General features: G+C 40.9%; 2 protein-coding genes across 2 annotated transcripts; one reads left to right on the top strand and one right to left on the bottom strand.

Annotated features, from left to right (window-relative positions):
- Positions 1-1,561: 1,561 nt before the first annotated feature.
- LOC307267517 (carbonic anhydrase 1-like) lies at positions 1,562-8,305 on the bottom strand. Its single transcript, XM_080049853.1, has 7 exons — positions 8,201-8,305; positions 7,726-7,923; positions 5,823-5,941; positions 5,101-5,193; positions 4,916-4,978; positions 4,669-4,824; positions 1,562-3,066 (listed from the first exon to the last, which is right to left on the bottom strand). The coding sequence occupies exons 1-7, from the start codon at positions 8,232-8,234 to the stop codon at positions 2,947-2,949; spliced, it is 783 nt and encodes a 260-aa protein (XP_079905979.1). The 5' UTR covers positions 8,235-8,305; the 3' UTR covers positions 1,562-2,946.
- Positions 8,306-13,184: 4,879 nt separating this feature from the next.
- On the top strand, positions 13,185-15,448 carry rbis (ribosomal biogenesis factor). The gene is made up of 4 exons (XM_080050635.1): positions 13,185-13,242; positions 14,315-14,430; positions 14,545-14,664; positions 14,759-15,448. The coding sequence occupies exons 2-4, from the start codon at positions 14,320-14,322 to the stop codon at positions 14,825-14,827; spliced, it is 300 nt and encodes a 99-aa protein (XP_079906761.1). The 5' UTR covers positions 13,185-13,242; positions 14,315-14,319; the 3' UTR covers positions 14,828-15,448.
- The last annotated feature ends 6,437 nt before the right edge of the window (positions 15,449-21,885 follow it).

Genomic DNA, 21,885 nt, shown 5'->3' with positions numbered 1-21,885 from the left:
CTGACATTGCCGTCTTGGTCAAGCCAGCTACTACTGTACATGGAAGGCACACCCATTTCTCCACAGAGACTCAAGATCAGCTACAAAATAAAACACCCACCCTCAAGCAGAGGAACCCCTGTTGATTAAACCCGGTCCCATCTTCCTGTCAGGAGTTTGTAAGAAAGGCGAGAAGTCAAGTGTGTCAACCTCACATTTCTCTGAGGGTGAAATGCCACTGCTGATTAAAATCTTGAGTGAGTCTACACACCGAGGTGTTAGCAGCTCCCTGTGTTTTCTGGCCCACAAGTGATGATGGGAAATCATCACCCATCTCCCGCCATGGTAGGTGGTGGCAGTTCTAATTCTAAAATGACTTATAATAGAAATAAAAATATCACAAGGAAAAGGGTATATTGTGAATATATTGTGCTATATGTGGTTTATTGGAGATGTTTCTCCAGTCTGCAGTTGAAAGATGATTCACTAAAATAGGTTCAATCACTGATATCTATAGGATTATGCAGCATATATGCTCATGAGGTAATACAATACACCTTCCACAATGCTGACAGTGCAGCACTTTGTAGCCTACTACAGGCAGTCATTCCCTGCAGATATTTTCACAAGTACTTACAAAATCCCACCAAATGGAGCCCTCGCTTCTCCTAACAATGCCAACAGAAAAAGTGCATGACTAAAGTACTGCACTTAAGAAGAAATTAGAGGCACTTATACTTATCTTGAGCATTCCCATTTGTAATGAATATTCATACTCAACTACACACCTTTGGTAAATGAAACCGTTTGTTTGACAGTTGTTAATAATATTCAGCTACTGATTTATTATACATAGAGATGAAGGACTTGTAATGTAGTATTGTTTACATTTTGTTGTTGCTATTTCTACTTAAAAGAGTAGTTTGACATTTTGGGGAAATACATGTTTTAACTCACTTGCCAAGATATAGATTTGAGGATTGATAATACACTCATATCTATCCAATACATAACTAACTAATGTTAGGATAGCTGAGCTTTACTGTAAGACTTGGATGCCATATAAATACAACCTGTAATTTTTACACTTTGGGCTCTTGGTGATGTTCAAAAGGTGCATTTCCAAACATTTGAGATACGATCTCAAAAGGTTCATCTTTCAGTAGAAAATGGTGCCACGATTTGTTAACACCATGACATGAGGCCCTTGCACATTTTCCACAGAAATTTCAAAACCACCAATTAAGCTATACTAAATCAATCCAGATGTGAAACTTATTAGATACAGATATGTAAAGGTATTATGTTGAACATCAGTGTTTGACCAATATGTAGTTTGTGATGGTGTTATTCTTATTGGGTTTTAGGTGTTGAAAGGTGAAAATAACATCACTGAGGGGAATTTGCAAAAACAGCTGACAGCCTGCAGGCCAGAGACGACCAGAAGGCTAATGGACTTGAATAATATACAAATCTCCATCACTTCATTACACATTAACTGATATTGTCAAGTTGTTGAAATGTACAGAAAGAAGCAAAACACTAGACACTTAGTAAGTCACAAAATATATTTATTCAACTAGTAAAACGTCCACTTCCAAAATTGAATGACGACAGCACATACTCATGGGACAGCGTTAAAAGGGGTCGGCATAAGGCGTTCTGATTTTTCATGATCATAACAATCTTTCTGGAAATACATAGCCTTTTTTCAAACTTTTTTATAGTGTCAAAAATGCATACATGGCTACAGCCAGAAGTCTTTGGGACCCCACATGGCCTTTTGTTAATTATTCCCCTATACAGGGCCTGACAGCAGGCTAACACTATAATCTTATCTGTTGGCAGGTCAATTTCTTCCTTGGCTTTGTGCATTAGCCAGTATGGCATCGCCTACAAGGCGTTTGTGCGTTTTAAGCTTTAGCACTCTAAACACTGGGCTTTCAAAACAACACACAAAGGGATTTTTTTTTGTCCTTAACATTTCATTTGGAAAAGGAGGATCATTCCTCTCTATTGCTATATAACCATCGAAAAATGTGGCTACAAAACATCATTTAGGAATCACTTAAGACTTATTTTGCATAAGCTAAGGCTAAAAAAGGACACGATCCATAATAAAAACACAACACGGGATGACTAACACATGGAAGAGAAACAAGTCACTGTCATGATGTTCAGTAGCCATGCAGCACAAGCAGATGGATGTCCTCATGTCCTCTGCTGCTGTGTACTGAATTCAAATCAATAAGCAGGTCAGTGCCTATAGGCCTAATGTCTGCATGAGACGAGTAGTGCATGCGATGTTGTTCGTCTGTGTGTGTGTTTGTGTGTATGTGCCAGAGGGGGATTTTCTGAGTCAATCGGTTGTGATGGAGGCGGCTGCAGCGTTTCATTAATCCGCTGGCAGTCGGTCAGAGATTACAGACAGACTGGCAGCTGGGGTCGAACGTGCCTTGTGTGTGTTCATCCTTTTATCTGCATTTTTCCCTCCTCACATATGGTAATATAGTTTTGTCCAACCCCCTCTTGTCTAGGGCAACTAGCCCGTGCTTTCTGCTTCCTACTGGGTCTAGAGCACCATCTTTATTTGAATCATTGTGGTGGTTGTTGGCCTACACACACCGCTATGATTTCTCTAAAAAAACATTGGCACCAGATGCTTTAACGGAGTAAACGTGTCACAGCCACCTTGAAGTGTTTTTCTTATCAAATAAATTATGACAGGGCATCTTTGCTGGCTCATTACACAGACACAAACAGAGATGCAAGCTCACAGCTCACGGTTACACTGCCCAGCTTTAAAAGCGAAAGGAATTTTAATTTCATAAAAAAAAGATTTTGGATGGAGAGAGATATGTGTGCTTTGTGGCTCACTGCTAGGGAGGTAAAGGGTGACTAAAGGGAAGGGGGAAGGGAGAGGGCAAGAGGGCATAAAAGGGCAGCACAGCTGGGGGGGAGGGGTTTTCACTTGAAGGAAGAGCGGACGGGGCGACCCTTGAGCGGCTGGGGAGGACGGTAGTTGTCCATCATGCAGCACTCTTTCTCGCCCTCAGCGGAGAAGAGCAGGCTGCGGAACTGAGCCATCTGTGAAAAGGGAGGAGACGGTCACGTTAGTCATTCCTGCTGACCTCCTGTGACTGTCACTCAGCTGACACATAGTTAGTCCCTTGGTCAAGGCACAGAGGTGAATGTAGAGCCATTCTACTTCTGCTAAAGGTATTAGGTCAAAGGAAAACTCTGACACCAAATATGAAGTGAATGCGGTCGGTTAGTTTTTTTTTTAAATCAGAGAATATCTACGTTTTGCTACCTGTCCAATCTGGTATAAATACTCAGTTTATTGGCTCTGTAAACGGGTATGTTAAGTGGCTTGGACCAACTCACCATAACAAGCAACAATGCTATGTTTACATACCTGTTTACAGAGTCTGGGCTGTATATTCACAGCCAATGTTTTTTTCAGCGCACACACAGTACGGGCAGGAAGGAAATATTCACTGATTTTGACAAAAATTGATTTTGTCAACAAGTATTCTCCAGAATCCACATTTAAAATGCTATATCCTATTTTTATCTATAAAAAACCTATAAACTGTGGTTATTTCCTGCTTCCCAGTCTTCATGGTAAGCTAGCCACCTCTTGGTTGTAGCTTCTTATTACTCCAACTGACATGAGAGTGGTATGAACCTTTTTTCACTGAACTATCAGCAAAAAGCAAATAAGCATATTTTGCAAAAACTATTTCTTTAAATCAGGCAGGGTAAGAAAAACAAGTAGGCGGCTACATGACTGTCAGATGACCTACATATGTAAGGGATTTATCATTAACTCTGACTAATGAATTAGACCATGGAGATAGCACTGCTTCAGCTACTACCTCAGTATACAATGAGTTACTTTGCACAACTGGGTCACAATAATTCATCTAGTGGGTGTTTCCTGTCACAATTAGCTGATAAAAACTCATTAACTAATGGCTAGTATAACTTTATATGAAAGGCTTCTGTGTCATTATCTGCTTGACAGGACGTACTTGGCTACAAGTCTAAAGGTTATGATAACACATCTCACGTGTTTACCCTTGAGGAACCTACTCGCTGGCGTGAAATAAACATTTGACAGGGTAGTGTTCAACTTCACGGTGGCTAAGGTCTCCAACCACAAGGACAAAAAAGAGACTGTTAGTTTAGATTAATGGGTGGTTGGAAGTCAAATATGCATATCAGTGGTAGGATTAGGTGTAGCTTTAGGAGTAAATACCAAGCAAATGCAGGTATTGTGTTTACTCTGTTATGGATGAAATCTCACTGAAGCCGTGTCTCTTCACCTGCTTTTGCATGAGGCATGATGCATGTGTGAGACGCATAGCATTTCCTGTTAAACACCCCACATACTGTATTGACTCATACACAACACTGTGGTAAGCCCACATTGGCACCACCATCTGTGTGACCTTGTATTTGCCCTCATTTCCTTGTCTCTGAAATAGGCTGCTGTGTCTCCCCTCTCCTTCCATTACAGAGGTTTTCTTCTTCGTCTCCAGCTAAGCTGAACAATTAAGCCCTTGACTTAGATCGAAAACATGAGAGAGGATTTGCAGACAGGGCTATTTTGGACCAGTAGGCATGCAGCCAATCCCCTATGCTGTCGCTGAATAGGCTAAATGAGTGGATGACAACAGTTACCTGTGCGGGGCTGACACTGATGGACTGCTTGCACACGATCCAGGTAACACTCTCCAGCAGGGGGGGTGTGGTCAGGGAGCCGTCGTACGTCCAGTAGTCTAGGCAACCGGGCAACAAGGAAGCAGGGTCGAAGCCAGTGAAAGAGGTCTGCTTGCCCTGAAAACAGTAAAGATAGATAACAGGTGAGCGAAAGGCCTTTTGATAAAGAACCAAATAAAAAGAGGATTTGGTTTTTAGAGGAACATACTTTGGCTTTGATGGCGCCGAACATGTCAAGAACCTTCTGGAGGCTAGCATTTTCAGCTCCAATCTGAGAAGAAGAATGAATAGTGAAGGTTAATAACGCTATTATCAGCAAACGGCATAAATTACACAATGTATTATGTTGGTTACTTTCATATTGAACAATTTGCTCTAACGGTTGCTACTGACCTCCAGGAATACTCCGACAACAGCCAGTCCATCGGGCTTGCTGGCAGCATCACCAAAGCTTGGGTATTTGGTGTTCCAGTGCACCAGATGGAGCTTGGAAAAAGAGAAACAAAATAAAAAACAGTGCACATCTTATTTTTGTAAACCATTTTCAGAGCTGTTGATTCATTTCTGATCTGGTAACTGGACCTTAGTGCAATGTGTTTATGAAAACAAATGTGGAGTTCCTATTTAATGGTAAATAATGAAGTTAGAAGCAGATGGGAAGAACTTTCTTTGAGAAGAAGGTTTATTTTGCCTCAGATTACTTTTTAGTACCAGGTAGGGGTTTGGGATTGAAATGTAATGGAAATATTTTCATAAAAAAATTGCATTTAAGGAGAAAAATCACACGCATTTGCTGACAGATTCTCTGTGGTTTAATAGTCTTATTAGTTTAGTAGGAATTCATGCAATAACAGGCAAAGAGCATTACGTTTTCTACAACGGTCTGATTTTTTCTAGAGTTTCTCATCCCTTCTCATCCATTAGGTTCAATCCAATCATTGAGATTGTATCTTTCCTCAGAGCAGTTTTGAACTTTGAAAAAACCTTTACAACCTACAATACAGACACAATTACAAACTCTAATCTGCCCCTGTATATGTCCCTGTTAGTGTACGTCAACCCTCCCATCTGTCAGATTCTATCTGTGTTTGCCCCGAGCGTCATCTCCTCCTTACCTCAGCAGGATACTTGGTCCCGGCTACGGTGTGCTCAGAGCCTTTGTCGTCGCACGCTCCCCAGTGGAAATGAAACTGCTTGAGCCTGTAGGTTCCTGAGATGGGTCCGTCTTTCAGAGCTGCAGAACAAAACAACACACATCGCCCACCATTAGTTCAACCTCTACACTGAGTGTGGGCTGTGCTGCAGTCAGCCATAGAGCATGTCTTTGGTAGGAAATGATACAAATTGGGTAGAAATGTGAAAACAGAAGAGAATTTAACATAAAGATAAGATGTGGGAGTTTAGATGCACTACACACGCACACACGTATAGACAGTTGTGTAACCGTGGCAGACTTCCTATTATATGGAAGCAGACTCAGTTCCTGTTATGTAAGACGGTCAAATTGAGGGTGACAAACAGTCTGGAGCGATGTCCAGGTATTGTTAACGTCAAACCTCCGTTCAATGTTACATAATATAGCCTATCTATTTGCAGAATACCGGGTATTGGCAGATAATCCTGTATATTGTTATTGTGCTATGTTTAGAAAGGCTGAGGGACACACACGCATGCGCACACATATACGCATGCGCACACACGCATGTGCACACACACACGCACACACACACACACACACACGCGCACACACACACACACACACACACACACACACACACACACACACACACACACACACTGGCCTCTCCAAACAGATATGATAAGAAGATGCAGAACTGGTAGGGGCGAGTTAAGTGTGTGAGGGGTTTAAAGGGATTACTGGAAAAATCTAAATAAAGAGATTGTTATTTGTCTTTTTTTCCACTGTGCACGCACATGACACATGACATGATGTATGACCATGACATGCAGACTTAGCTTGCTCCTTTATTTAGAAGGGCAGGGTGGAAAAAGAGTGCAAGCATTCAAGAAAGAATTAAGAGAGAGGCTCTAGCTCATATTGTTAGCTTTTCTATTTTAAGGCATGTCCACTAGAAATAATCTCTGTCTTTGTGTTGATTATGTAACAATAAAGATGATTGTTTATTATATTTGATCAGATCCACTGAAGAGAAAAACAATCCAAGATGCCAAACATAAAATGAGCAAAAGAGAGTGTTATCTTTCCAAAATAAAATCCTTAATTAATTCATTAAATAAAATAAAGAAAAAATATTATATAAGGGAGAACAACAAGTGTTTTTTTTTATATGGTAACTCATTAATACGCACGTTTTGAGCATACATAGTCCACCCAGCCAGCGTTTGTTTGCAGAGTAACCTTTGTTCTATGCGTTTTCGACCTCACTGCCAGCAGAAACGAGTCGGCGTGGGAAAGGTTTTGCAGGGGTTACATTACCAATTCAATTAGTAGCTGCATGCTTTGTGCTCGGGTTTTCAATGGAGCCCTTAGCCTATACAGCCTATTCGCCTAAGTGTCTTGTAATTAAAAGCAATATAAGAATATATTTTTAAAAAGCAAAAATAGTAGAAAAAATATATATATTTCGTCTGTTTGATCATTATCAATTCCCTGTCGTTTGAATCTGGGGCGCATGACTAATGCATCCATCTAATTTCAACAATATTTTCTCTAAGCTCGAGGCTGTTGGAGCTGCTGGTTGAAAGCACTGAACCTGAATGCCGCATTATGGAGGAGGTTACTGCGTCCTGTAAATCATCAGTAGGACATTGTCTTTGTTTGCAAACATATGAGTCCAGATAGCTCACAGCGCCTCTGTTATCTCTGCAAACACGGCAACAACAACAAAAAAAATGTATGTGGAAGTATAAGGGAAAATGTGGCGTTTGAGCCGGAATATTGCATATTTCTCAATCAGGAGCGCTGATGCCAATCCGTGTGCAGACTGTAATGATGAGCGGCCGCGTTCATGCAATATTAATGAGTGTCACACTAACTTGAGCTGTCGTTGTCATCTACGAAGGTCACTTGGAAGGAATGTCCGTTGTTGAGAATATCAAGGCAGGTGGAGGGGTCGTACTTGAGGTTGAGCGGCTTCAGCCCCCCGTCGAAAGGCGCGTTACCAGGTACGATGTCAATGGGAGACTGGCGGGGTCCATCGGCAATAGGGAAGTTAGCAGCCCATTTGTCGGGTCCTAAAAAAATGATATCATCATACAATTGTTATTATGAGAATATTAGTACTGAAATAAGGGGTTTGGTAATGACACAAATTGCGCATTTGGGGTTGGAGACGTGCTTCAAACGCGCGTAAAAAGCACCCCAAAATGTGCATAATTAAAAGAAATCTCAGCAGTGACCGGTGCTTTCCATTCATTCTGCACACTTCACTCCCCGGTGGTATGACATGGTTTCAACATTCCTCTCAGTAATGTCATTGTAGCTTGTACGTGCAATGAATGAGCGCCTCACCGTTATCTGCGGCGTATCCCCAAGCGTGAGCCATTGCTATAGTTTGGATCTACCGAGTGTCTTGAGCTGTAATTCCCTAAAGCGAGTCGTCAGCCAGTGTCGTCCACCTGACAGCTGCAGAGTTTATATAGGGCCCCCCCCGTGAGTCTGTCAGGCTGTTGCTGGCCACATGACGTGCGCGCAATAACCGGGAGGAGTTTAGATGGATCAATGATTCTCTCTCTCTCTCTCTCTCTCTCTCTCTCTCTCTCTCTCTCTCTCTCTCTCTCTCTCTCTCTCTCTCTATTCTATTCTATTGTTGAAAATGACTTGCAATTTGGACAGGTTAATGCACAAGAGATATGCACAAACTGCACCGTATTTTAATATATACAATAATATATATTATTTATATAATATATATTTAATATAGCAAATAAAGTGGTTTTGTAGAATAGAAATACAAATGTCTCTCTCTCGCTCTCTCTCTCAATTCAATTCAAAAAGCTTTATTGGCATGACTAGAAAACAGTATTGCCAAAAAATTACTTATAGCCTATTACAAATATTAAAATTAGAACAATCCCCCTCCCCGTGAACACATGCATATACTGTACATAACAAATGATAAGGCATATAATGTCAGTAAATAATAAAATAATGTCATTGTCAACAGTAAGAATGCTCTCTCTCTCTCTCTCTCTCTCTCTCTCTCTCTCTCTCTCTCTCTCTCTCTCTCTCTCTCAGTTTAATTCAATTCAATTCAAATATCTCTATTGGCATGACTATTGTGGAAAACATTATTGCCAAAGTCTTACAGATATGAAAACATACCGACGTACTGTGCTGACAGGACACTACTCTCTTTCTTCTCACCCAGCAGGATCTGTAGCTTATCCTCTTCTTTGAGGGGGAAGAAGTTGGTCTATTGCTTCTTTATTACAAGCATGTGTGTTGTCCAGAAAGCTGTCATATTTGTGGTTGAATTTGTGGATTCCCCCGATTGCTTTCTGGAACTCTTGTGCACTGTTTGGGGGCCCATCTGAGTCTGTTATCATTTAGTCAACTGTTCTACTGCCAAGAGGTGAGCAGAAGGTGGGTTTCCCAAAGACTCTCAACTCTAAACCCAGACCCTTAACAATGTACAGACCGAGGCTTTGGAGCACATCTCTGCCGTTCCTCTTCACCTGGGGATCAGAGTTATGGTGGGGAATGTTAAACGATATTTACAGGGAAGTTTTGCTCAAGTATTTATTGTCCAAGTTTGATGAAAGCAGCCGGTGGATGCATTAAGGTTCCCACAGATCAGCAAATTTCCCCTGGGCCTGGAATGTGCAGATCTGTGTGTGGAGGTTTTGGGAATATTTCTTCAGTTTAGTATGGAGATTTATTATAGGGGATATACATACTGTGCACAGAAAGAGATCTCTTCCTGTGTCGGCTGTTCCATGCTGGCGTCATTTAAATGGGAATGTCTTTGAGTGTTTTTGCACAGAAAGACATTAACCATGTGTTTGTGGAGATGTATGTGATCGTGGAGGCTGCTGATGTTCGGAGTGGGGTGGTGGGCCACATGGACGTTTGGCATCCTCTGGAAATCTCGGCGTTGACTCATGTGGATGGTAGCTGGGCTAGAAGTCTCTCAGTGGCAGGATGGTGGAGATGGTGAAGTTGGTTGGAGGGAAGATCTCACACCCCTCCTCACCATCTCCACCATAGCTTTATGTGCCACTCTCTCTTCACAACACTCTGCCACTCTCTCCTGCTGGTGCCCTCAGGTTGTTGGTGCCAGTGTTGGGATGATAATGTGGCCGGGCTGACCCAGGGTGGACTCAGCAGCTGCAGGGCATTGTCCGTTCTTGGGCACCATACTTTTCAGACTTTCCATCGTGGAAAAAACTGTTCTTTATTAATACATTTACCATTTGAGTCAATTAGAATTATAATTTTTGGCGTCTTTTGGTATATATCTGGCTTTTTTTTTTCCTGTTGTGCTGGTAGGAAGGGGTGTTGTGGTGGTATTTGTTGGTATTTGTGGTTGTGGTGTGGTGGCACTGGTTGGTATAGGTTCGAGTTGAGGGGGTTGGTTCTGAGTGTTTGGGGATTTGATTTTTTTCTCTGAGGCTCTCTAACTGCTTCTGTGCCGTTTACTCCTGCCAAACAACAGCACTAACGAGCTGATCCGCCATATCACTCACCTCTGGATTTTGACTGCTCACGGACACAGTCAAAGTGAATTAAACCTTACTAATTATCGTCCAGGTATACAGTTTTCTATGTGTACCTGGACAATATCCTAATTTCATCTTATCGAGAGCATGTGTCCCATGTGAAAGCATTACTGCAGAAGTTGTTGTAGCACAAGCTTTAGGTTAAGGCAGAAAAATGTGTTCCATGCCTCCAACTTTTGAGTGTACATTGTATTGCAGGGCAGCGTCAGGATGGACCCCAACAAGGTCAAGTCAGTACTTGAGTAGTCTGGCTGAACCGTTTCCGCCAGCGTCTATTAGCGCTGGCGTCGGCTAACAACGCTACGCCTCCATTTCCTGTTGCTGGCGTTCCCGTATTGAGCTCCCCCTCAAACTAGGAAACAATTTGCTCACAGTCAACCTGTGTGCTTCTGTGCAGCGCTCTCCCTCTCTCTCACTCACTCTCACACACACACACACACACACACACACACACACACACACACACACACACACACACACACACACACACACACACACACACACACACACACACACACAGGGTGTGAGAAGTCACATTACTGTAGACAGAAATTATACTGTTGACAGAAATAAAGTGTGGCGATATTTCGGGATAATAATATTGGCGGCGGTGGTCCGGGACTAGCCTAGCCTAGCCTAGCTGTCCAACTTCATTGTACAACTTCCCCCGGGCAGAATTACCCTTATAAACTCTGGAAAATGAAGCGTGGGGGTTTGAATTGAGCACCGGATCTTATAACCAGCTAGATTAAGGTCCGCCGTTCCCTTTCTTTGGTGATTTACAGGATAGCGGGCCGCCGATGATAATGTTACCAGAGATAACTGCGTGACTAGTTAATTCCGGTTAAATTATCACGTGAGCTCCTCGGGGGCTAAAGTGTATGGTGTCTTGACATGCTAGTTAGAAAGCAACACACTATGTGTATTCCTTTTGTCTTTAATAGTTTTTTTGTGGCGTTTGCGGGTTAGATTTAGCCATTTCTCTTACAGCCTCTGGACGTGAAGACCTTCCATCAAAATAAGTTCTCCCCCCGGCACTATTTTGCAGGACACCGCTGCTGTTTCCCGGGGTTAGCCCCGCCCTAATTGATTGTGATTGGTTTAAAGAAATAAAAACAGGCCAGGCCAGTTTCCCCCCGAATAGACGGCTCTAAACTGAGTGCTTCCAGACCATACTACTTGCTGTAGTTTGGTCTGGCTTTGCGAGACTAGTACTTGAGTGGCCTCGGCCTGACTCAACAGAACAGCTACAGTGCTTTCTTGGGTTCGTGAATTTCTACCGCCGCTTTAAGTTTATAAGGAGGTTCAGTCAAATCACAGCTTCTACCTTGGCCTTGACTTAAGGTGCCTCATCACATTTAGTTGGTCCTTGCAGGTCGAGGAAGCTTTCACTGAGCCGAAGACACGATTTACCCCCACACCCTTCCTCATTCACCCTGACCCCAATCACTCCCATTTGTTGTTGACATCTCCGACATGGGAGAGGGGGTGGTCCTTTCCATGCGCTCTCCACTGTACCAGAAGCACCACCCATGAACCTTTTTCACCTGCCGTCTTCTGGCCGAAATGATGACATGCATGGGTAAGAAGGAGCTCCTGGCTGTAAAGTTGGCTTTGTAAGAGTGGCGCCAGGAGAGTCAATTGATGCTCCCTTTCATGTGAAGGCGCACAGAGCCTGAAGAAAAAACCCTGGGTTAACAAATCAGGTTGATAACCACTGTCATGAAACCCATTATCTCTGATCATGGGAGCAGGCTAAGGCAAGAGAGTGCTCAACAGTGTTGAGCTAGCTTCTTGGTAGGCTACAGCTCTCAGGTATGTGTGTGTGTTTGTTCTAATAGCTGGTCACACCATGGTTGCAAAAAAAGTTAAATAAAACACACACAGTTTAATGAAAAAGATCCAAATTAATTTGTTATTTTCAGAGGCACTGTGTGAACAAAGTCATCGACCCTCATGACAATTGCATTAAATTACATTGTTCAGAAAGAAAACTTGACTGAACCACAACAGGAGGGTTAAAATGATGTAGGCTAACTTTGGAACGAGGACTCTCTGATAAGTAGGCTGCCTTGGAGTTATCTTTCTGGTTCAGCAGTAGACCTATAGATAACATAAACTGAATGTCTGCTGAACATGATTTGTCTACCAGTAAAAGAGCTGCCTATAAGTTAACCAACTCAGTGTTTCGCCCATACAGAAAAAAAACCTAATGACTCAAACACAATAATATTAGTAACCTGCCTAACAAGCATGCAATAATAAAATAAAATAAAACAATTTAATAAGTAGGCCTTTAGAAAACAAAGTTAGACTTCAATTCACGTGTGCATCTAAAATAGGCTATAAGTGGGCAACAATCTAAAAAAAATTATATATCCCATGTCTCTCCACAATAGTAGTTTGAGTGCATCCTAGTGGCCAGTACAGATCAATGTACAATCATAGCTCGGTTAAAAAAAAAAAAAAAAAAAAAAAAAAAAAAAAAGCATACACCTGTGGTGAGCACAGCTGTGGTGGTACTATGGCGCCACCTGCTGTTGGTCAATGAGACTATGAGGCGTGTGGTCGAAGGAGATGTAATGTATTTCAGTTCCGTTGTAGTCAAATTAATGTATTGTATAATTTAACAAGCATAGTATTAAATATTGTTTGGAATTACATTTAACTTTCTAAATTATATGTATAAATTTGAGGTATCTTTTCATACTTGAGTGGAAGGTGGAAGTGGAAGTCCCTGCCGGTCGCACATTAATGACGTAGCTGCGGCGACACATGTGGACCAGCCAGCGCGTGAGGATATAAACACCAACCAAACGCTCCTCAAAAACGGTCTGTATTGACTGATATATTGTTAATTGTGAAGCTGTATACGCACTGTTTTGTCTTAGTAATGTTATTCCGTGAAATGAGTCATCTTGATTAGAAACTAATGATATTAGCTCGCGCAAAGACACATAGTTAAGTTACGCAGACAGCTGAAAACAACATGATCTGCTAGAATTGGGAATTCATTTAGTTTATTGAATGTTTAGAGGGATGTGGATAACGTTTAATATACGTTTGATTATTTAGCTTGTAGTTGGACTCTTGTTTTCCCCATAAAGGCTGGGTTACATGGACCTAAAATTAACAGTGATACACAGTTTGCTTCTGTATAGTTGCAAGCACTTAATAAGTGGCTAACCATGTTGTTCACAAAATTGCAAGGACAGGTCAGTTGCAGAACTTTTAAATTCCTTTTTCTTTTTTTTTTGACCTTAAAGGGACACTGTGTAACATTTTAAGTAATTTATCAGCTAAAATCAATATCCTCATTCATAAATATGTCCTCATTGGTGTAAAATCACTTCTGCCAATAATCTGAATTATCCTCCTGAGCAGAGAATTACAAATATTAATTTTACATTTTGTACATTGAGCAGGCAAGTCTTATGGAGGAATCCATGTTTTTGGAATGTCATCAGGTGCATTGTTTAAAATTTAGAATTGTTCTTGTCCTTGAAGGCCACTGTAGCTTCTGTTATTATTCTAAAGGGTTGGGGTTACCCAGGGAGCGTTGCATTCTAGAACTTTCTTGATGATGTCATATTACACACTGCACCTTTAAGATAGACAACATTCAGGATCGCTTCTTCACTTTTTGTGCATGCATCATGTGAATATCTTGACTTTGTTTGAGTTGTAGGACACTGACTCAAGGACACTTGTTGTATTCAGATGTGTTGATAATTGAGTGGCTAGTGGTGACGTGTCGTAGACATGTTGAGAACCTGGAGCAAACTAGAGCAGTGTGAGCCTGCAAATGTGCGTTTGAAACCAGTAAAGGAAGAAAAACAAAACAGAAGCTATGGCGGTATAGAAATGAAATCTCCGTTGCTCATGGTTGTTTCTCTCTCCCCAGGTAACATGGGGAAGAATAAAGGAAAGGGGAAGAAACAGAAGAATGTATTTCATGTAGTAAACAAGCAGCAGAAGCACAAGAACAAAGCCAAACCTGTCACAACGACGCTGAAAAATGTAAGATCTCTATTTTTTTCTTTCCCACATAAGCTACTGTATATTTGTGTATTCTCCCTTTGTACCTGCTGTCTTTTCGCACGTCTGCTATAGCTTCATTTTGTGGCTTCACAGATCAACGCAGTGAAAAATGAAAAGGTGAGAGAGAACCTCAATCAGATCTTCACAGAAGTCCAGAAGGACGTGACAAGCATTTCAAAGTCTGTCGCGCCCGAACCCAAGAAACTAACAAAGGTAGAGGTGTTGAATTTGAAACACATATTTAGCATCCAACGTTTTAATCCTCACACTATAATTAACAAGTTATATTTATTTTATTTTATTTTAGGTCATCAGAGAGCCACCGAAGGAAGCCGTAAACGTCGACAATGCTGCTCAACTCTTCTCTCAGCTCTAATGGAACATTAAAAATGGACTACGACGGACTGTTTGTACCGTATGTCCCTCAATGTTGGACATATGAAAGACACTTTACTCCTAATGCATTCTGACTGTTGACGCCAGAATGAGGACTGCAGATAAGTTGGAAAAATCTGAAGAGGTTACTTTTATTGCATGGTAGTAAAAGTTTGTTTGTGATTTAAGCATTCTGTATATTAAATGCAAATAAATTAAATCAAATGACAGACTTGGTGCTCTGTTGGTTGTGAAAACTTTTCCGGGACATAGAGTAGACAGTAGTTCTTTATTGATCCATAGTTGTTTTGTGTTGCAAAGTCCTCTCTTTTAGGGTGGCAACTAATGACTATTTCATCATAATTTAATCTGTTCATTAATGTGTTTTATAGTGTTTTGATTAATTCTCTAGTTTTGTGTTGAAAACTTGTCCAATATAATTCCTCAGATGCCAAGATGACATCTTTTAAATTGCTTAACCAACCATCCCAAAACACTTAATTTTCTGTTGATTACCATAAAAGACAAGAAAAAACTCACTCTGATGCTTAGCAAATTTATCAAGAGTATTTCTTGAATAATGGCTGTAACGATGAATTGATTAAAAAAGATAGTTGCTAATAAACTTGATTAATGGACTAATTGTTTGGTTCTATTTCTTTATCCAACCATGTCGGTGTAATTAAAATCAGCTTGTACAGTTTGTTTTTAATCAGTGCTCTGGAACCCAAACATTATCATACCCTCTTTGAGTTTGGTTTTGCTTGTCAGTTCAAGGTTTTCACACTTTTTCGTCTTGCTTTTCATGCCTCTGATTAGGTGTGAATGAAGTCCCGAAGGAGTTCTTTTGCGACGGCGGTTTGCAATGATGAAAACGTTTGCTTCAAGGAGCTTTGTTACCCGTCTGTTCTGGTGCCATTTTCTTGTTGAAATTGTGATGACAAAATCTGCAGATATCATTTGAATTTCATCCAAGGTATCATTTGCACATTGTAATGTATAATAACATGCAACATGTTACATGTGTAATGTTCAATGTTGCATTTATATCAGACATGCTTCGATTCAACTCAATTTGAAGCCGTAGTTTGTGTTGTTGCTTCACTGGCCTAAATCATATTGCCAAGTGGTTCTGATATTTTGTCCATCCCTGTGTGTACATGCTATATTTCAGGGCGTCACACTCATCATTTCTATCAGGACTGGACCCAGAGATGGAATATAGATTTTTTGGGGGGCAAGCTGTTATCAGTATTCTGCTGCTGCATCCTGCTCCAGGGGCTTGACAGCAGAGGTCATGGGTGTGCTTGTGCCCGGCTGATTGCTTGTCTCCGTGGAGACCCTCTGACTGAGTTAGTTGGTCGATATATCTGAAGCAAGGTGAAAGCACGAGTGAGGCTGGCAAACAAACCTAGGCATGACTATTGAAGTACTGTAAATAAGTTTACATTTTTCGAGGTAAAATCAAATTTAATTTTGTCTTTTTAATTTTTTTTACATTAAAATATGTTAGAGCTCCTCTAATGATAGAAATGTGTAACAATTAAGAGGGATGCTGCTAAAAAGGGAATCAATGGCCCTTTAGCATCAATACAGTTTCCAAATAAAACCTACATCAGAAACACAGCAACTCTCAACAAATATAACATATTTATACTTTTTATCAACGCAGACAGGGATGGAACATGTATTCCTAATCTGGAGAAATATGCGTTCAGTTTGAAAACGATTGGAGAGGAGAGTGTAGCAGATGCTGTGTTAAGGTATCAGGTGCTCCACACTGATCCAGATGGCTGCACCACTACCGACCCCGGGGAGACAGATATCATGCCAGCACATGCACGCACTGAATGTCCAATGTAATCTATATAAACGGTAGGGAGGGTAGTCTGGGTGTCGAGATTGTGTTTGCTTTTTTGTTGTTGCTTTTATCCATTCACAAAACTGATTTTAGAGTTGGTCTTGATGCCATAAGATAACACTTTACAACTAAAACTGTAATTGTATAAAGGCTATGCTAAGTATGTCTTCCTAAGCTAAATGTTTAGAAAAGACTTAATTGGATGTAATCAAGAGGGACATTTTAGAAGAACAGAGCTGGACATGTCCACAAGATGGTGCTCTAGATGGGCTTATCAATATGCATGGTGACAGGCGAGGAAGTGGAAGTGTGTGTGTGTGTGTGTGTGTGTGTGTGTGTGTGTGTGTGTGTATGTGATTGAGTGAGTGAGTGAGGGCAGAGAGAACTGATAGGCTCGCTGAATGCCAATAAGAAGCTGAAGGCCTATTTGCAGTATGTCATTCCCGGCGCACAGCTGGGTTTTTCACTCCGACAGGACTAGCAGCAAAAAGGTTACAGCACCTGCACTCCTCCCACTGACAGAAATACGAATCACTCTGTTTGTCCAAGACCAAGGCACAGCAAGGGTTTGCCTGTATGCAGATTGAAATTTCCACAGCCATTTTGTAGAACAGCAGTCATCCTCACCCTGATATTCTCTTCTCTGAGCTTCTTCCCATTCGGCTGTTTTAAAATAGAAATGAATGCCGTGGGTGTCAATGTCAGCTATAATGACCCAATGAAATATGCTTTTAAATGATTAATGCTTCCCTGACAGCTTGGTCTTATTTGCTCTGTCAAAAAAAAGAGGAACGCGGTGAACTATTCAGAGCCTAGCACCCCTTGACGTTTAAATGTAGCCATGCGAAATAAGGGATGCAATTAGGGCATTCGATAAGGTCAAAATGCCACTCAAATGAAATGATTAGTCATGGTAAAATGTGAAAAGTTATCTTTACATTCCCGTTAAACAACTTAAATGTGTCACTTTGCAGCATGGGCTAAAAACCAGAAAAACCTTAATGGTGCATTGTGTAATAAAGGTGTATTTTGGCATCATTTAGTTGGGAAATTTCTAGATTTCAACGCTCCGTCTCTACCCCTCCGTTAGGTTATAGGGTTAGAAGATGGGTTGAAGAAGCATCATCCACCACTGCCTCAAGCTTTTCTGAAGTACCAAGTGATGAGGTGAAGATTTTTTTAGTAGGTACTTCTTCATTGTCTTCCAACAGGTGTATTTCTGCCAACATCCTATATACAGTATAAAAACACGTACGGCTGTTAAGTTTGTCCATTCTCTGCTATACTGTAGAAACATGGCGGGGAAACATGAAGGCGTGCCCCGTTAATTTTGGCAGCAAATTCTGATTTAGTCTTAGTCTTAGTCTTTTGAATATCACACCATTTAGTCTTAGTCCTATTCTAGTCATCTAAAATATTTTAGTCTTAGTCTAGTCTAGTCTTAAATATAAGCAGATTTTAGTTTGACTAAATCTACAGCGGACTTCGTCGACTAAGTGTTTTTCTTCATTGAATGGTATTAAGGTTTGAATATGCAATACAGACACAGATTTAATGGTTGTAATACAAAACATGTATTCTATTTCATTAGTAATAATCTCACATAAAATCAGTGTACCTGACTGGATAGGGGGGAGGGGGAGCTTTAAAGGGGACATATTATGCAAAAACTCAGGTTTAAATGTGTATTTCCGAGGTCTACTAGAAAAGGTTTTAATGGTCTATTGTACAAAAAGCCCATTAGTTTTCTACCAATGCCCATTTCTTCATTGCCTTTTCAGGCCTTTTTTGGCCTCTCCCTAAAAAATTTGGTTTTGACATCTACCCCCCTCCTATCTACATGGGCGTGCATGCACCGCCCTGCTCATTTACTCTATACCTACCTATATGGGCATGGCACACGCCCAGCTGTCAGTTTTGTTTACTTTTGGCCAATGCAGCATGGAGATCGATGTTACCATGTTTACCTTCATTTCTACAGCAAATATCAGCACACTTATCACTTCTAAACCAAAAGCTTTACAACTGAACCTGGTCAGGCAGGAGTCTGAGCTGAAAACTGTGAAAATTGCATCAAGATTTCTGGTTTCCCTGATATTATCCTCAGGTAAATACAGTTTAAATATGTCACAGTCAGTAACAGAATATGAGCTAAGTATTTATGAATAAACTCTCTAAACTTGTAACATACAACGTTTTATGTATGTCTCTACAGGTTAAACTGGGGAATGATCTACAACCCAGTGGAGTGAAAAAGCTTTGGTTGTGAAGCCATGCTGTAAATGTACAGTAACGTGGCAGGAAAGGAATGTATCATGTCAAGATCCACTGGAAAGACATTATCTTTTGTAAAAAAAAAATATATATAGAAACAATTACAGTCAGAGCTGCAAATTATCTGACACCCTTTCAATATCTAGTAGGTAATGTATCATTTGTATTGTGATCACTCATTTATAATAAAGTTTTACTGTTAAAACATGTATTGTGTTGCTTACCGTCACTGTTTGCTTCGTGTAGTAAAGGATTACTTGAAACTCACATTTTCATAGTCAGGATGTTGGACTAGTTTTCAGACCGATCTACATGCATTGACTTATACGTTTTTTAATTCAACCCTTTATCTCTCTGAAGATGTTTTCTTTGAAACAGTATCATTACATTTTAAAATGACCAAAACCATACTTAAAAATAAAGCAGTTTATTCATAGCCAGTGAAATGGAAATATAAAGTGTACATAATTCAAACAGAAGCAAAGCCATATTGTATGTAACTGTCCAGTTGTTGCTGGTGGGCCCTGAAGAAGACCACCTGTTCCACCCAGTGAACAGTCCTCTGATGGAACAGATAGTGTGACGGTCCTTGTGGGTCAACGCTCCGTCAGGTCACCCAGATAGCTGTAAAACATGGCACATTCAATGTTACATCATGTGTAGCCTACATACATGATACATCTGTAGTTATGGCAAAGCTACAAACTAATGAAAATATATTTTTTCTTCCATTATTAAATAAGATGGGCCACTAATAAGTTCAGTATAGCCCTTGCTCAAGAAGAAACGAGTTCTGAGTGATACTGTGTGCTTTTTGAAATATAATGGACAGGAAACAAACAGAGGCAACTTACAGTAGGCTATTCCTGTCTATTATATGACACTGGAGATGTAATAGGCCTACTGCTGCATGTACCACAACTGCTTGCATAACTACACACTGTCAACAACAAACAAATACTCTTCAGTTTCCAACACACCATACAGTTTCACCGTGTTTTCACACAGGGGCTGTCACGGACAGACTCACAGATCTAACCGTTAGCATAAAAGCTAACGGGCGCTAACGCTAACTACTTAACCCAGAGACATTCTCTCGTTTCAGTCGGCGTTGGTTATTATAGGAGGGATAAATTAAAGCACATTACACACATTGAACTCATAAACGGACAGATTTGTTTTTAAATAGGACTACTTACATTTCCAGAGGAGAGATGGTGTCTCTCTGTCTTCCAGGCACAATCTCCTCCACACTCCAGTATAACAGCAGATCACACTAGATTGCCAACCTTTGCTGGGCATAGCCAAACAAAAAATCCATTCAGCCCCGGTCTGCTTCGAGGCTGGGGTGTGATGGTAGCTTGAGGATGAGCTAACACTGCAGCTTGCTTCTCCTCTGTTGTTGCATGAGCGAGTGGAGGCTCAGCTGTGTGTGATTACCAACGGGGCGTCTTGATTTGCCAATCAACTACCGAGTTTCTGGTAAGCTTTCCCGTGGGAGTATTTATGGTAATGAAAACCGACCGGTTCCGTCACCAGTCTGTGTTTTTTGGAAGAAACCTTCAAATCCCCCTTTTTTCTAAAAAAGCATCCCTGAAGAAACTGACACATTTGTTTTTTTGAAGCTTGTGTGTGCTGGTAGAGACCCCAATAACCTAAAAGGGTGCCCAAACACCTGCAATGTTTTGTTTTTCATAATATGTCCCCTTTAAGAGCCTGTGCCCGGGGGTCCATTATCTCATGATCTGTCTATGAACCAACTGGATTCCACAATCTTTTTTCTTTTTGCGGGGAGCATGCACAAGCATTATTTATAAAAAAAATAAAAATAAAGAAAATATTTTAAAAAAGTGGGGGGCCCCACACTAGGTCTTGAAACGGGCCCCGAGATCGTTAAGGCCGCCCCTGGGCAGCAGCAGCAGCACGCAGTTGAGGTGCTGATACATTTGAGCAACTGCGCCTTCCTTTAAGCAACACTGCTGCCGCTGTGTGTGTTCGGACTTCTTTTGCATCAAAGCCTTTTAGATAATACAATTAGAGGTTTTAATTGAACGCTGTCCATGCGTCGGAGTTGATTGTAACTTAAAAACAGAAACTAACGGACGGAGGCGGCAGTTTCACATGGCTCTGTGTATTCAAACTCGAGACAGAGCCTACTACAAACAGATCGCGGAACTTAGCCGTTCCCCTAGACATCGTTAACGGGCAGGATATCCCTGACTATCATTTTTGTCCATCATGCCGCAGAGTTTTTCAGCACAGCGGCTCACTCCACCCGCTCACACCTGCGCGGTCTCCCGTCGATTTTCACCGACACAGCGTTGCATTCGCTGCTTTGCACTGATTGGATTTCTTCCCAACTTGTCCCACAAAAAGAGTAGTTCTGATTGGATCTCTTCTCCATTCGTCCCGCCCTAACAGTTTCGTCTAGTTCCTATTCGTAGACTATAGTGTCAGTTAAAGGCCTACTTCACCGGTTTGAATATGAAGGTGTATTGAATTCTGAGATCCTATGTAGTATAAATGTGCAAAAAAAATTAAAATCGGTTCATCCTAGCCTGAGAAAAGGCAGAAAGAGTGTTTTTTTAACCCTATATTTCTCCTTCTCGTGACATCACAGAAAGAGAAATATAGGGTTAAAAAAAACGTACTTTGTAAATATTACTGTCACAGTAAAAGACATCACAGTAATATTTACAAAGTAAGTTTTTTTTTAACCCTATATTTCTCTTTCTGTGATGTCACGAGAAGGAGAAATATAGGGTTAAAAAAACACTCTTTCTGCCTTTTCTCAGGCTAGGATGAACCGATTTAATTTTTTTTTGCACATTTATACTACATATGATCTCAGAATTCAATACACCTTCATATTCAAACCGGTGAAGTAGGCCTTTAAATTAGTCTCAGTCTTCGTCATCACATCT

This window comes from Ammodytes marinus (genome assembly GCF_949987685.1).
Source record: "Ammodytes marinus genome assembly, chromosome: 21".
NCBI lineage: Eukaryota > Metazoa > Chordata > Actinopteri > Uranoscopiformes > Ammodytidae > Ammodytes > Ammodytes marinus.
Note: the sequence above shows the minus strand (reverse complement) of the source record. Positions and strands in the feature narration are given on the sequence as shown.

Coding starts and splice junctions, on each gene's coding strand:
- rbis (XM_080050635.1), top strand. CDS start 14,320: ATGGGGAAGAATAAAGGAAAGGGGAAGAAACAGAAGAATGTATTTCAT. Junction 14,431..14,544: donor TCACAACGACGCTGAAAAAT/GTAAGATCTCTA, acceptor GTGGCTTCACAG/ATCAACGCAGTGAAAAATGA. Junction 14,665..14,758: donor AACCCAAGAAACTAACAAAG/GTAGAGGTGTTG, acceptor ATTTTATTTTAG/GTCATCAGAGAGCCACCGAA.
- LOC307267517 (XM_080049853.1), bottom strand. CDS start 8,234: ATGGCTCACGCTTGGGGATACGCCGCAGATAACG. Junction 5,942..7,725: donor AGATGACAACGACAGCTCAA/GTTAGTGTGACA, acceptor TTTGTTCTGCAG/CTCTGAAAGACGGACCCATC. Junction 5,194..5,822: donor GGACCAAGTATCCTGCTGAG/GTAAGGAGGAGA, acceptor TCTTTTTCCAAG/CTCCATCTGGTGCACTGGAA.